The 16,165-nt window shown below is 38.3% G+C and overlaps 1 protein-coding gene across 14 annotated transcripts in view; it reads right to left on the reverse strand.

The window, feature by feature from the left end:
• OXNAD1 (oxidoreductase NAD binding domain containing 1) overlaps nt 1-16,165 on the reverse strand; it is a 94,836-nt gene that overhangs the window by 39,993 nt on the left and 38,678 nt on the right. For 9 of the 14 annotated variants that reach the window (XR_008501721.2, XR_008501720.2, XR_008501722.2 and 6 more), the window contains 4 exons: nt 15,842-15,983; nt 8,945-9,187; nt 8,065-8,173; nt 7,222-7,406 (listed from right to left, as the gene is read on the reverse strand). Coding sequence is in view for 11 of the 14 variants with exons in the window: in XM_054483174.2 (XP_054339149.1) it covers nt 7,252-7,406; nt 8,065-8,173; nt 8,945-9,187; nt 15,842-15,983 (649 nt within the window). In the remaining 3 variants the exon portion in view is untranslated. Of the gene's footprint in view, nt 1-1,871; nt 5,988-7,211; nt 7,407-8,064; nt 8,174-8,944; nt 9,188-15,841; nt 15,984-16,165 lie in introns of those variants that run through there. The other 5 variants (XM_054483175.2, XM_054483176.2, XM_054483178.2 and 2 more) reach the window with 2 other exon arrangements.

The raw sequence follows: 16,165 nt of genomic DNA on the forward strand, positions 1-16,165 counted from the left end.
ACTGGGTCTTGAAGAAAGAGTAGAGATATTCATTCATCCAGAGACAGTTTTAAAACATGATCCCATGTTGCTGACTGGCTTTTCATCCTTTAATGCAGTAAAACTTATACTTGTGTATTTAAATGTGTTGCTCACTAGTCATTAAGTTCAGTTTGGATTTGGATTTGGATTTTTCTGTGGCCTCTAAATAATATAAAGGCTTAAAGATAGTAAGAAATATATTTCACTTATTAGGGTGAGCATTAAAATGCTTCCTATGATGGACCTCTGATTTCATGAACCTTCAGTCCTGGGTACCTCCTATCTTGTTGATTGTTCAATGAAAAAAAACAAGAGAATCACCTTAGAAGAAAGAACAACTAGCAAACTTACCAGTTTCTAGATCCACAAAATGCCTAAGTTAATAACTGTCTAAAACACTTCCTTTTTATGAACCTGGGGAACTATCAATCCAGTCCCTGTCTCAGTCAAGTACACCTTAAGCCCCAATGGGCAAATGTCAGTTTTATTTCTTACTAACAGTAATTCCACTATTTCTCTTGAGCCCTGACTCCAGAATTTAATCAGCAGTATAGTCCAAAAGTCCCCTGTATCAAACAAAACTTTTCCCTTGCTTCAGTCCAAGACAATGTCTTCTTATTCTGTCAACCCCAGATACACAAACAATAGTCATTCCAAGAATCAATAAAATATTAGAAGACAGTTAAGATACTCCTTAGACATCTCTCAGTATAGTCAACCTTGATCTCTAAGGCCCATTTTTCTATCATGAAATTATAGAAAGGTAAAGCTGAAAGGAATTTTAAATTGCATAGTCCTACCCACAGCGACAGATAAGGAAAGCAGGTTTCAGAGAGAGGTGGGATGAGTCACACAGGAAACAAGTTGTAGAATGGGCATGATTTAGGTCTCTTGAAGCCTGGTGTCATGTTCCTCCCACCATCCCACACAGCCAACCAATCTGCCTCATTTTTTGTTTATTCTCTCTGGGTTCCTATAGTCTCTAAGACAGACAGGCCTAATTGGAGTTTTATTCTATAGAAGTATCAGAAGAAAATATATCCATAAAAGCCGAAGGAAAAGACCAACATATATGATTATATATAACTTTAAAACTCTGTTATAAGTTACAACAAACAGAATTCAGGAACTGGTAACAGACTGGAAAAGAATATATATTTGTAATATATATAACAAAGGATTAGCACTCATTCTATTTTTATAAAGGGTTATAAATCAGTAAGATATCAAAATGGATATACAACAGGAATATACCATTCTGAAAAGAAGAAATAAGGATGGCTAAAATACCTTAGGAAAAAAAAATGCTATGGAGCAATCAGAAAATTGTTAGTTAAAAAAATCACCTTTCATCTAACTGATTAGGGGAAAAAAATACTTAAGTATGAGACTGAGGGTATCTAATGTTGGCCAGAAATGGGCACTTTCATACCCTGTTAGAATATCAACTGATTAGGCATTTTATAGGGTAACTTGGCAATACTAGTCAATTTTTTATTCAGAAATGGCACTTCTAGTAATTCTACAGGAGTATGTGCAGAAAAATTATACAAACAGGTTTACCGCAATATTGCTTGTAATAGCCAAAAACTCCAAACAATTTAAATGTCCATCATGGAGATATGGTTAAATATATTATGGTATATACCAAGAATTTGAAGTGTGTTAAAAGAATGAGATACATAGTTGTATAGGTACACACAGTTGTATATGTATACAAGATTAATATACCATAAAATTTCTAAAAGGATACCCAGCAAGGTTTTTATACAGAAGTTCCTTCTAGGCAAGGGAATAGGACGGGGGAGAAGAGAACTTCAGCATTTTAATCTATATAATTTTATTTAATATTTGTGGTCACATTTATTAGGTAATTAATAAAAAATTATTTAACAATTTTTGGTCATATTTATTAGGTAATTAATTTTTAAAAAGGAAGAGACAAAATCTTGTTATGCTCAAATATAGCAAAATAGGACATGGGGATGAGCTGGAAGGGGCCAGGTCAGGCTGATGAGCTCCTGCAGGTTTTAAGAATTCAGAACAGACCAGATGAAGATGGCTGCTCAACAACTATAAAAGTTTGGATTCCTGGGCACGAAACATTTTAAAATGCATGCCTTGATTTTATGGCACATTAGGAGGTATCTACATGTCATCATCACACTGCTAGCTTATTGTATGTTAAGGAAGAGTAATATTAAAGACCAGACATCTCACTGTTTAAGATGAGAACAGTATACTTCTTTTGAGTTTTAAAATAAAATAAAATGAAATAACGGCTCTCACGTTAAATTATCAGATCATCTGCAATAACCAGGAATGGAGGAAATTGCTGTTTTCCATTCAGACAGGAAAAAAAAAATAGGAGCGACGAGACATGCCCTTGGATCATTTGACAATCACTGCATGCACACGTGTTTGTGCTGTGAGTCCCATATAACAATCCTCCTACCCTCCAGAGCATGGGTGCAGCCTTTCCCACTCTGCTACCCCTGGGTCCCTAAGATCCATCATTCCAGTGACTCACCCAGTCAACCATTTGCTATAGCTTCTCTTTCAAACAGTGATAGGTGCAAAAAAATATTTTCCCCCAGAGCATTTCCACTTTCAATTTTGTCGAAATGTTCTCAATGTGTAACTCAGTTATTTCCAGAAGATACCTTCTATCACTTAGACTTACTAAAAAAAAAAAAAAAAAGTTTCCCAAAGTATTTAACTTGCTCCTAAGATAACCTTTGTCTTATACTTTCCTATCTTCAATGTCTAGCTCAGTGACTGCACATAGCAGATGCTCAATAAATGACAGTTAATACACCATCCTCTAGAAGAAGGTGTCACTTCACTGAGTCCCACTGAATTACTCTTTCACGGTTTTTCATACAATCAGGCTGTTATTTCACTCCTCTTAAAAAAACAAAACGACACAAAAACTGTGCTTTAGTTAATAATACTGTACCAACTTAGCTGTACTGTTCATTCCCTAGTTTTGATAAATATACCACAACTACGTTAAACATTTGGGGAAGCTGGATGAAGGATAGAGAGGAACCCTGTCTTTGCAACTCTTCTGTAAATCTAAAATTACTTCAAAACAAAAAGTTTAAAAAATAAAACAACCCAATGAGAACAATAAATGTTCTCTTGACCCCACTTCCCTTTCCAGCTACCATTCCATCTTTTTTCTTCTCTTTATAGTAAATTTCTTTAAAACTATTATCTATATTCATTATAATTGATTTCCTCTCAATTGCTCCTAAACCTATTTCACTGTTTTCACTCCCACCATCCGTCTTATCAAGATCACCAATGACCGGACCAGTTGCCAAATCAATGGCCACTCAATCATCACTCATCAGACCTCATCTTTCCTGTCCTATTAGCAGCATGACACAGCTAGCCAATCCATCCTCTATGAAACACTTTCTTCATGAGGCTTCTTAACACCACACTCATCTCCTTTTCCTCCTACCTGTTTATTAGAGAACTTTTTGCACATGTTAAGAGCCCCGAACCTCATCAACCATCATGATTGAGCGTGAACCACTGACACAGCAGGGGCAACCTAAAACAAGCTGAACATCAAAAAATTGACTGTAATGGATGAAAACAATCAAATGTATAAAAAGCCATGAGTTCATAATGATACTTTAAATAATCTCACCAGTCGTCTACAGGCTGCTAAGGCACCAACTCATAGTATGCTAACTGATAAATAAAAGGAAAGAAATCAAGCATCAATCCTGCCTTTTCTTTACAGACTCATTTCAGGAGAATCAAAGCTGATGAGGAAAAGTTCTATATGGAACAATCACAGACAATATATGCAGGAAGAATAACAGAAATGGATAATTAATCCTTAATGAAAAAATAGCTATTGGCAATGATCAATGCCTGCTAAAACAATTAGGTGAAAGTTTGATGAAGACCATTATATTGGATGAATCAGGCTGACAAATGCTGAAACCACTGATCCATCTTAACAGCATTAAAAGTGGGACAGACATTATATGCCTCATGTGATGCCGCAGGAAGCACACCGCTTTATAATATAGGCTTGCAAAAAAAAATCTTGAATCTGAATATAAACAAGTTCTAAATCTAATTACCAGTTTACATGAAATACAGAGGAGAGAGGATCAAGCAACACCCTGAGGATACAATAGGCCAGGTTCAAAATGTGGGAAAGCCTGCAGAACAAATAAGTTAGTTTCTTTAACAAATGAATCACGGGGGAAAAAAAGTGTCCATGTATATGTGTAGGGGGTGTAAGGCGTGTGCCATTTAATTAAAATAAACTTAAAAGACATTAACCTAATGCACTATTCGGACTTTTGAGGCCATGAGGAAACAACACAGAAGGGTCTTAGAGGATATTAAGGAATCATTGTCACTTGTGTTAGGTATGATGATGACATTGTGGTTGTGCTGAGGTGATTATCTGTTAGAAATATATACTGAAGAATTTAGAAGTGACACAATACAATTGCTAGGCTTTGCTTGAAAACACACCAGCAAGAACACCCCCACAAAGAAACTGAGGGCTGACAAAAACAGAATGCTGCTAGTCATGGAAGCTGGGTGATGGATGCACGAGAAGTCATTTTACTATCTCTACTTTGTTGTATGTTTGAAAAAATATAAATAAAATCTGAGAAAGATACAAATATCAAACTAACCTAGTCTCTTGAGTAGGCTGTGAAAGGGTCTCATGTCAAAAGAAGAAACATTTTTTCAAACTCATAGAGCCAGAGGATCCTTAAGAAGTCACTTTAATCCAGCTCATCAACTCTGAGCATATAACACATATTTATGAAATACCTATTTTGTGCCTGGCACAGCAATAAACAAGACAGACGCACACCCACATGAAGGTTTCAAGTTAGACCACATCTAAGGCATCCAGCCTCTTGAAATCCTTTCTGAATAGGACAAGGAATAGCAAATTAATAATGACAACACACTCATGCAGTGTTCTGCCAAGCACTTTACACGTATGATCACCTTCAATTCCCTGTAACAGCCCTATCAGGTAGGTAGGTAGGCAGCAGTATCATCTCCCTTTTACATGTAGTTTTAAGTGTGTAATTTTAAATGAGGCATACAGCAGTTAAGTGACTTGCTCAAGGTCATCTACCTAGTAAGTAGTATAGGTGAGATTTGAACCCAGGCAATCTGGCTCAAGGGCTTTCCAGCCTATACTCTGAGCCACCGCACTATGAATTCCAAGCCACTCTGGCTGGAGTTAGCTCAATTTAAGTACCAAAAAGATCAGACAGGCCTGGCAGGCAAAAACAAGAGGACATTCTCGACTAGACCAGAAAATGCTCTTCAGCACTCAGCACCAGAATAATGGCACTGAAAGGATGAACACTCCAGGCAAAGGCGATGACCTGGCCCATCTCAGCAATTCTGCCAATACTGAGTCAGCAACAGGGTGGCAGGCAAAGCTGGGATCTCCAGGACAGGTGACCCTTGCTCTCTGACAGTAGCAGGCACACAGCCAGCCGTGGTGCTGGCTAAACAGAGACAGTGGGCGACACCTCCCTATCTTCCCATCCCATGCTGCACTGGAGATGCTCACTTTGCACCTCCACTCCTAATGCAGAGAGGCCTGGGTAGAAATGCCCCTTGATAATCCCACATCCTTGCATCTCATCATGCTCCTATGCCCTCAGCCTGGGCACTTTGGGGCCAACTGATAAGTCAGGGCTCCTTGTAGTGATCCAGAGCTTCACATATTCCCTTCACCTCTGAGGTAGTGATGACCATTTCCTTGAATGGATTATGATATTCCCATCAGGTCAATAGCTCCTCCCTTCCTCCCCAAATTCAAATCTGGGATCAAAATAGTTGACAAATGATCTCTGCTTAAAACTTGACAAAACTCAAAACTGGGCAGAAGCTAGAGTCACCTTCAGGTCCCATGAATCATATGTGTTCAAGCCCACAAGTCCCTGGGAGGCCTGCAACAACAAAGATAAGAAAGGGTAACCTGTCTTCTCTCATCCACTCCAGAACAGAATCTCAACTGGAGCTCCTAGGTCTCCAGCACTCATCTGTCCTTCTTCCCAGGCTCCCTTCACCCTTCTGTGACCTCTCTGCAGGCAACCTTGGGCCCAGGACTACCTGTCATAAAAGGAATGGCCTGGCCTCAGTCAGGACTTCTTTTGGATTTTTAAAAATCTAAACAAAGAACTACAATCTGCTTTCTAGCAGTTTCATCAGAGCAGCTTTGGGATGAGGCTCCACCATTCTTTCTATCCACTCTAGGGGACTGCCTCCCAATCTCAGACTTAGCAAGGAGTTAAAACATTAGTTGCTTTCTTTCAGTCATTCAACAACTATATGTTAAGGAGCCGCTGGTGCCAAGAACAACTCTGGCAAATGAGTGAAATAAAAAGTAGAAAAGCAGGATTTAGAAACAGCTCTCTACCCCCTAATCAATGCTAAGCACATTTCCATAGCCAGCCAGCCCAGGCACTGAAGGCAGATTCAACATGGAACACATCACCAATGCCTTTGTCCCAAGCAAGAAGCTGCCTCCTACAGCGTTAAGGCAGACAGCCAAGACACAGAAAGGGTTTCATTTGAGAAGAAACTAACAATTAGTCAGGATACACACTTAGGATATTCATTAACAAGAAAGCAAATATGCTGGATATTTAACTCCCTAAAGCAGTTTTCCTAACAATTTTCCATGTCCAAACTTAACTTTGATGGACCAAATAAGACTGTAGGCCATGGTACAGTAAACAAAGGCATTAAATAAAAAGAATTTTCAAAGTAAAATTATTAATATTGTATTTAAATTATAATTTCATTAAACATAAGATATATAGATGGCTGTCAAATAATTTAAAGCTAGCCCACATTTTATACTCAAAAATCACATTTTCCTATGATTAGACATAAGTATATATCTTTTTTTTGCCTAAAGACAAAAGAAAAATCTATATTGACCAATCATGGTACATCATGAGACAATTAAATCGTTGTTAATAAAAGAAAATCAGTATAGTAAAAAATAGTTTGATCACTGAGGTCTCCGCAAAAAGTTTATCATTTAAGTCTGCCAGCTGGCTTTTATTATCCAGCTGGTCACTAAGTTTATAGCCTTAAAAAATAAGACAACTCAAGTAGAGATAAAAAAAATTAATCATGCCACAAAGGACAGGAGCTCTCCTGAGTAGATCTCACCTCTTTATTTTTTCTGTCTTTGTCTGCCTCCTACCACCACTTCTCAAAGCAAATGTGTTCTTTGGGTACATGGTTGTTTTCCAGTTGCTTGGAGAAAAAGTCTGTCATTGGAGGTGGGCCACAAATATAGAACAAAGTCTCTTTTGAAATATGATCTCTTATCTCCTTCTCCGTTATTCTTCCTTCTACCAAAAACCAGAACAAACACCAAATTAAGCCAGACATGGTTGTATCAGCAAATGAGGAAGGACTAACCACAATTCAGATACAGTGTTTATTTGCAAGTTCAGTGAGTCTAGTCTTCTTAAGCCATTCACAGTATGGCTCCTATTGGCATCTGGGCCCAGACCCAAGCAGAGTGCATCTCCAGGCTTCCTAAACCTAAGCAAGCAAAGTGGGAAGCTCATCGTAATGCACTCTGCAGAAAGGGCCAGCTAGCTTACTGGTCTTTGATGGAGATACAAATTGCCTTCAGCAAAGGAAGAAACTGTTTTATAAAAATCCTTTCAGAGGAAATTATGAGTTACTTAAATGACCATTAATGGCAAATGGAATCAATTCAGCCAAATCTGGAATATAAATTATTTGTATGTATACTACAGTGATGATGCAAAGGCCTCTTAAAAAGTGTGAAAAGTACACTTTTAACACAGGCAATAGGAAACCTGTATATAATGAGTAAATCCACCTGATTATCCATTTTTCCATGAGGAATCATCCCAATTCCCCAGATAGTGACATTCCCAGCCAGCGGCTTCCAACAATAAAGCATCTACGCTCAACCAACTGGTGTGTCCATCAAATAACTGCATGGAGATAGTCAAAATATCTTAGGGGACTCACCCGTGATGTACGGCTTGAGTTCCGCATTGATTTGTGTAGTCTGTTTTGTAACATGCAAACTGCATGCAATCTTCTCAGGAAACTCATTTACTAAATCAAGGATATTTTTCTGGAATGTCAAACATATTTGGTCACACTACAATTTTAAAAAATCAAAACAGATGTGCACAACCATTGACGCTGAACCTCAACTCCCATTCTGCACACGTCTGCCGCTCTTGCTCTCTACTTAGAGAGATATTGTTTGCAGCCTAGCAGGCCAGAGCATTCAGACTACAGAGGGCTATTTGGCTTTAATTGAAATCTGAATATGCTAACAAGCATATTACCAACTCTCCGGGAGTTTTTTCTTTTTCCTTTTTCTCAAGCATTGACAATTAAGCAGCAGTTTCACTGACCACAGTTGTGTCTTTTAACTGTTTCTGTTCTTTTGTTCATTCCTGCAGCTGCAAAGCAATCCCCAGTGAAAGCTTTCTTCATCAAATGCACTTAGTTTAAACAGATGCAACTGACGGGGGTTTCATTTACCCAGCTGGGTCCAAACTGTCTAAGTCTTACCTACTCCTGTGATACACTAGTCCACTGTAGGTCTCTTGACTGGAATCTCGGGACCCTTGCGACTTTTCTGTTCATCTAACCTCCAGATTCCATCCCACCAAAACCTACCCTTTCCTGTCACTTAACTGGTAGCCTCTTCAACACTAGCAGTTTTACTTGTCTTGGGTAAGGTGTGTTGGTTAGTCCTCATTTGAGCATGATTAAATCTTGCCAAGCCTTTTGTTTGAACCTTTGCAGAGAAAACAAAACCTAGAGAAAAAACTTTCATGAACAATTAATACCACTACACAAGTTTGCTTACAGCAAGCTATACCTCCCTTACCTTAAACAGGAGTTCGCTGGTATTTTTTGCACTGTAGAATAGTTTTATTGTTCCTATCTCATATCCATTTCTTTTGTTTGCCTGCTCTCTGAGGAGATCTGCTGCGTGCCGCAGGATGGAAAGCAGAGGGTTAATTCCGACTCCTCCTGCAATCAACACGAGGTTTCTAGAGGCATCCGCAGGCTGAGGGTCAAAGAAGAACTCTCCACCCACTCTCACAGCCACTTCAGAGTCAAGTGTACACTAAGGCAGGAAAGAAAAGACCTTTTAGTCTTTTGTAGCACAGGTCTTAAACCAAATGTTCTACTTTAATAAAACTGGTCTATCTCCTGTATTATCAGTATTTAGGACTATTTTTATAGCTTGCTCCCAATTTTCCTGATGCCCTGTGAATTCATTCCACTTGCTCATTTTATAGGCCACAGGCTAATCCACCTTCATAATCCATAATGAACAGCCATTCCAATACTGAGAAAAGGAGATGTGCTTCAGTGATTTCACCATTTGTTAACTTCTTAGGTGATGAACTGGATTGAGGAAAGAGGCAATGGACTCAAAGGCAGGGGACAGCTCTGAAGTATGGGTCTCCTTTATCTGAGTTGTGTTCCTGTGTTCTAACCAAAGCTGAGAGAAACAGGATGTGGCAAATGTCACTAGACTGCCTGCCCTGGGTTCATCAAGGCTGAAAAGTGTAAGTACTGGTGCTCCCTCTTGATCCTCAGTAAGGCACAGCCAGACCAGCTCTACAGGCTTAGACCAGCCCCGTAGCACTGTTCAGTGCTGTTCCTGTCTCCCTAGAGAAACAAGAACAGGCAGCCACAGGCTTCATACTAGGGAGTATCACATAGACCTATCTAGATAAAGCACCTATTTGGTGAGGTCACTTATGCCCGTAATACCATCAGAGTTGAATGTACTGTTTTTCTCAGTGGGGGTGCTACTGCTTCTGATGAAGGTGTTTGGGAAACTTGTCATGACATTTTTTATTCTCACAATGATTTGGGGAATCCAACTGGCATTTAAAGGGCAGGGCCAGAGATGCTAGAGATCCTACAAAATTCCTGGTTTCCCAGAGCTGGCTCCTACTAAGCTGGTGGTCAAATCTACAGAAATTCTGTAAGAAAGTTCCTACTGGAAGTTTGAAATCAGCCATTGTAGGAGTACTTACAGCATAGAAATCAGCAAATGATACAACTCAGATAAATTCAGATAGCTGTTTGCCAGCACACCATTATCTACAATGCACAAGACTGTCCTGCACAATGACTTGTGAATGGCCCAAAAGACGTTCTTGTAGGTGAAAACTGGTTTATAATGATCTGAGACTAGACTCTAGCTCATTTTACAAATAAACTCAGTAGCCACAATGTAGATTACACTTTGTTGTGTTCAGAACTTGACCAAGCACGTTCACTGTTCTGGAAAACCACATTCCAGTTAGTGACATGTGTCACCCATACAACACATCTTTATCATCTGCATCTGTAGACAGTGTATTCATGGTGATTCTATGTTTAGGAATAGCCATCTGATTACTTCATTCTATCTTCCAGTTAGATCTGCCTAACCATTTATATTTTAAAATACATATTCTTTGATTATGGATCACTTTCTTTTATTTCTCCTTTGTATTACAGTTAGAGAATTATGTTATTCAAAAAAAAATCTATGGGTACATTACATTAACTATGACTTTCATTTCAGGACAGTTCTAGAAAGGGGCATTGGATCTGACCGAGTTCATAATCCCTTGTTTGGAAAAAAAACCACTGATCTAGGAGTCAAAAGATTGAATTTTAATCACAGCCCCTATGAAATCCAGCAAGTCCCTTAAATTCTGAGCCTCATCTGCCACCCCTGGAAAATGGGTACCAGCACCTGCACTGCCTACCTCACAGGGTTGGTGTGAACATGAACTGACTCACAGTGGGTGGAACTCCCGAGTATCTGGCTCTACATAAGAAGGAATTTTGGTCATTGCAGCTGTCACAAAAGAAAAAGTGCTGGCAATACCAGCTTCCTTCTTCCCTGTCACTAAAAAACAGATTCCAGGAATAAAAAAACTTATATTAAGAGCAAAGGTTTCTCCCATTACACGTTCCTGGCATAAATCAACTAAATGAATGCCCTCCTAAGAAGTAATAACACATCGCATGCTTTTTGAGAACCAAACCCTTAGCATTCACACCTTGGCACCTTGCATGTCAGGTGAGCAGTAGGTACTTCTGGACATGAATTTAATTTGGTCTCTGCAAGTTAAAGATGAGTTAAATTTAGAGAATATCTAAGAAAAATGAAAATTATTTGAATTCACAAAAACATGTCTTTTTTGGTAAAGAACTGTTAAATGAATGGATACTCTTTCAGGGGAAAAAATGTCTGAACCTAACTATTTTAAATATGTGGGAGATTTTTACATGAATGGTGATAAGTGGGTTTTCATGTTTGACAAAAGAAATTAGCAGCAAGGGAGCATTCAGTTAGGAATAACTAAAATCTAGGAACTGCTACAGTGGCTACCAAAGTGCTTTAAAATATTCTTTCCTTTCAAGTCTCAAAAATAGAATTTAAGATACAAGAGGCTCTGCCTAATGATGACAATGAATTTCATCTCCTATATCCTCCTTCCCTCCCTCTCTTGTTTGCCTGTGCAGTTCTCTCTTTATCTATAAGAATCAGAGTGAAAGAGACTGAAATAATTTTCTCCAATGGCCATCTTTGGCATGCTTAGTAATGACAACAAAGAAAGCCTCTAGGTTATTGTTTTTAGAAACCAGAGTATTTTCAACTCTAAAGTTGGCAAGAAAATGTGCCCCAGGGAAAGATAATTCTCAAGAAGCCTGTCTTATCCTTGACGACAAAATAATCTTCGGTAGGTCTGTCTTCTGATTTGGTAGCATCCGGGAAGAATTAAAAGCCATCTTTGTCTTTTTGTTGATCAATAAAAACTGCGAGGGTAACATGAACACAAGACTCAAAGTACTGTACACTGTAATACGTAAGTGAATAAAAGGACATTAACTTCAATTACACAGCAATGTATCTAATTTTGGTATAGATTTTCTACTTGTGAAATAAACAACCTTTCCACAGCAACTGGAGCTGGGCACACAATAGCTGTCTAGAACCCTTTACCCTGCCAAGAGCTTGAGCCAAAGCAGATAAAATAAAGGAAGACGTTTATGGCACTTTATTCCATGTCTCAACGGTGCAGCCTGCTGCCACCCAGACACTCACGTGCCTCCATTGTCCACTCGAATGACTTAATAAGACAAATCCTCAGGAGGAAAATAGCCACCTGAAAATGGTTCCAAGAAAAATCTGACTTCATAAAGGCTGTTTGCAACTCCCACTGGGCAGAGTAGAGCAGGCACTACAATTAGGATGTGCATTCAGGCAATAACACTTTGAGATTTTCTACAGCCTGTAAGAATAAGTTCCTTCATTGAAATGCCAATGAGGCATGAAACCAAGCAGGAAGCTGTGGACCGGGACCAGGACAGGTCGCGTGAGAAGCTAAGGATAACAGGGAGGATGGGGAGATATTCACGGCACTAGGAACTGGGATGGTATGCTTATTTCAACTCTGAGCAAGGGGCATGCGGACACCTCATTGCTCTCACCCCAGCAGCATATTTTAGCACCTCTAGGAGCAACCTAGAGCCAGTAATGAGTGGAAAATCCACAGAGACTCCAAAAAGCAATGAGGCAGCTGAGGCCACACTGACGGAGAGACTCGGAAGGTTGCAGGGTAAAAATGTGACGGGATACATTTACAATAGAAATGCCTACACAGTCATCTGGGGGTTATCCTGGACAGACACAACTTGATGTGTAAACCACAAGAATATATTGCGTTGCTCCTGCACATTTTTTAAAACTTATTTTAAAAATTTCCTTAACAGAAATCTTTTTCTTTTGGTATACGGTTCTATGAATTTTAACACACATATAGATCTGGGTAACAATCATCAAAATCAAAACATATATTAGTTCCATCACCCCCTGAAAATATTCCCCTGTGCTATCGATCCTACCTTTACAGTCATCTCAACCCCAGTCAACCACTGATTTGTTTCCCATCATTATATGTTTGTCTTCCAGAATGTGACAAAAATGGGATTTTACAGTATGTAACCTTTTGGGACTGCCTCCTTGCACTCAACAGAATGCCTCTGAGATTCACCCACATTGCTGCATGCATCAATAATTCATCTCTTTAATAGTCCCTTGTATGAATATATCACAAGTTATCCATTCACCTGCTGAGGGACATTTGGGTTGTTTCTAAAAGTTTTTAATAATTATGAATAGAACTGCTATAAATATTCATGTTATGCTTTTATATAAACATAGCCTTCATTTCTCTAAGACACTCAGAAGTGGTATGGCTGGGTCATATGTTAAGTGTATGTTTAACTTTATACAAAACTGCTAAAATGCTTTGCAGATTGGCTGTACTATTTTGCATTCCCACTAGCAATATAAGCAATATATGAGAGTTCCAGTTGCTCCACATCCTTGCCAACGCTTGGTATTGTCAATATTTTTAATTTTAGACATTAGACTAGATCTGTAGTGGCATCCCACCACATATGGTTTTAATTTACATTTCCCTCAGGGTTAATGATGTTTGAATACCTTTCATTGCTTATTTGCCATCCTCATATCCTTTTTTACTGAAGTGTCTGTTCAATCCTTTGTCCATTTAAAAAAATCATGTTGCTTGTTTTCTTTTTGTTGACTTTGGAGATTTCTTTATATATTCTAGATTCAAGCCCTTTGTTGATATCTGATTCGTAAGTATTTTCTCCCAGTCTGAAGCTTGTTTTTAAATTGTGTTACATGCCTTTTGTAGAAAAAGTTTTAATTTTGACCATGTCCTATCATTAACCTTTTTTTTGATGGATCTTGCTTTTGGTATTGTGTTTAAGAATTTTACCTATTCTCGAGTTCCAAATATCTCCTGTTTTCTTCTAGAACTTTTATAGTACCATGTTTTACATTTAGATCTACAACCCGTTTTGAGTTAATTCTGAATATAAATTATGAGGTTTAGATTTAGGTTGAAGGTTTTTGGTTTTTCGTTTTTTTGTTTTTTGCATCTAGATGCAAAATTGTTCCAGAACTATTTGTTGAAAAGTTTATCCTTTTGCCATTCAATTTTTCCATTGAATCTAGCACCTTTGTCAAAAATAAAGTGACCATATATGTCAGTCTATTTCTGAACTCTTCATTGTTACATTATTTGATGTTGTCTCTCTCCTTTCACCAATACCATACTGTTTTGAATGCTGTAGCTTTATCTTAGTCTTAAATTTGATTAATGTGATTCTTCTCACTTTATTCTTCTTTTTCAAAATTGTTTTAGCTATCCTAGGTCCTTTTTTGTTCCATATAAATTTTAAAATCACTTTGTCCATATCTATAAAAAATCCTGTTGAGATTTTGATTATTGTTATGTTCAATCTATAAATCAATTTAAGGAGAACTGACTTCTTTACTACGTTGAGTTTTCCAATCTATGAACACAGTACATCTCTCTATTTACTCATATCTTCTTTGATTTCTTTCATCGGATTGAAATGAACTGTGCTTTTTTTTTTTTTTTTTTGACTACTTGCAAGAGGGTCCTACACTGGGGGATGGGCCAGAGAGTATCCTAAGCTAGCTGGTTTTCACAACATAAAAGCTCTCTTCAGCTACTACAGGACATATTAGTTCCTACAAACATGGTTTGCCTGTGTGATTCTTTGCGTGCCTTCTCTCCTAACTGAACCTTGCTGCGCTCAGGAGGGCCTTCTACAGCCACAAAACTCAACTGTGTTTCCATACCCTCTTTTGCAGGCAAGAGCTGTAAGTCCCACCCCACTCCCTCATGTATTTTTGTTGGTGCTCTATGAAATTTGCTACTCGGCCTCTCTCCTCTACTTAATTCCATGGGGTTCCTACAGAAACCCAAAAATTCTCTGCAACCTTTACAAATATACTACAGTGTGTTTCCAAGTTTTGCTGAAAATAGAGGTTTTGTTTTCTTTTTCCTTTGTTGATTTTCAATGATTTCCAGGAAACAGGAAAATGCTGTTTTTGAAGCCATATTTGTACTGGTATGTGTTTTTGGTAAAGAAGGTAAGAAAATGCCTGGGATGGGATGGAGGTTGTTGGTAAATATAGAAGACATTCTTGTAATGAAGAGGAAGTGAAAGGAAAAGGAAAAGGATAGAAAAAGCAATAAGTGAAAAGGATAGAAGGGTCAAAAACTAAGACAACGAGTAACTGATCTGTTCTGAGCTCATTCTTTGTTATCAGAGTTCTAGTAGGTAATGACAGGCAGCTTCTGTAGGATTGTGTTGAGCCCTGTGGTGAAATAAGAGTTATTAACAGCAGTCAAATTGGATTCTCTCTCAGAATCCCAAGTGAAGAGCTTTCCAGACACTGAAATAGAGAGGCAATGGCACCGTGGATTTAGCTGTGCTCACCTCTGGGAAGAAGCAGTACTATGTAATCAGATAGTTTCCCCTCCAAAAATGACAGAATAATAATTTAATTCCCTTTATTTAGGATGGTTAGGACAAAATAATCTGATTTAGAGATTTACCATTTACATGACACAGAGAGCCAACGTTTTAGAACTTGTCTAAAATATAAAATATTTTAATTATAAAGCAGTATTCAACTGAATACCGTTTGGTGACCCAGAAAATACTTCCAGATCCCAAAGTCTCTGACTCATACTTAATGCATCAAAGTTTCTTTGACCTTTCTTAGAAGCTCTTTGTGGGCATGTACTCTTTTACTCAAGCCCAGGTTTCTTAGGTGAATCAAATGAGCTTAACACAAATTTTGTGGGTGGCAGAGATTCCCAGATCATCGCGTTTAAACAGGCAGTTTGCTTACCGTATTGTGAACCCAGAGGGCAGGAGGGTGGTTCGTATATTTCACTGCCAATTCTATCACTCTCTCTTGTTCCAGCAGTCTGGGACTGGAGCATATTGAAAACCCACCAACCACAGAGACTCCTGGAATAAAGAAATCAACCCTAAAAAGAAAGCCAAATAAATGATTATTGTTGAAGCAATTTTAAAAATTGGTAAATTAAACAAAACTGACAAACCTTTGCAAGACTATGAAAAAAAGTTACTAAAATCAAGAATAAAAGAGAAGACATCATCACAAAGCTTATAGAAATAAAAAGAATTATAAAGGAATTCCATGAACAAC

This window comes from Pongo pygmaeus, chromosome 2 (assembly GCF_028885625.2).
Source record: "Pongo pygmaeus isolate AG05252 chromosome 2, NHGRI_mPonPyg2-v2.0_pri, whole genome shotgun sequence".
Lineage (NCBI taxonomy): Eukaryota > Metazoa > Chordata > Mammalia > Primates > Hominidae > Pongo > Pongo pygmaeus.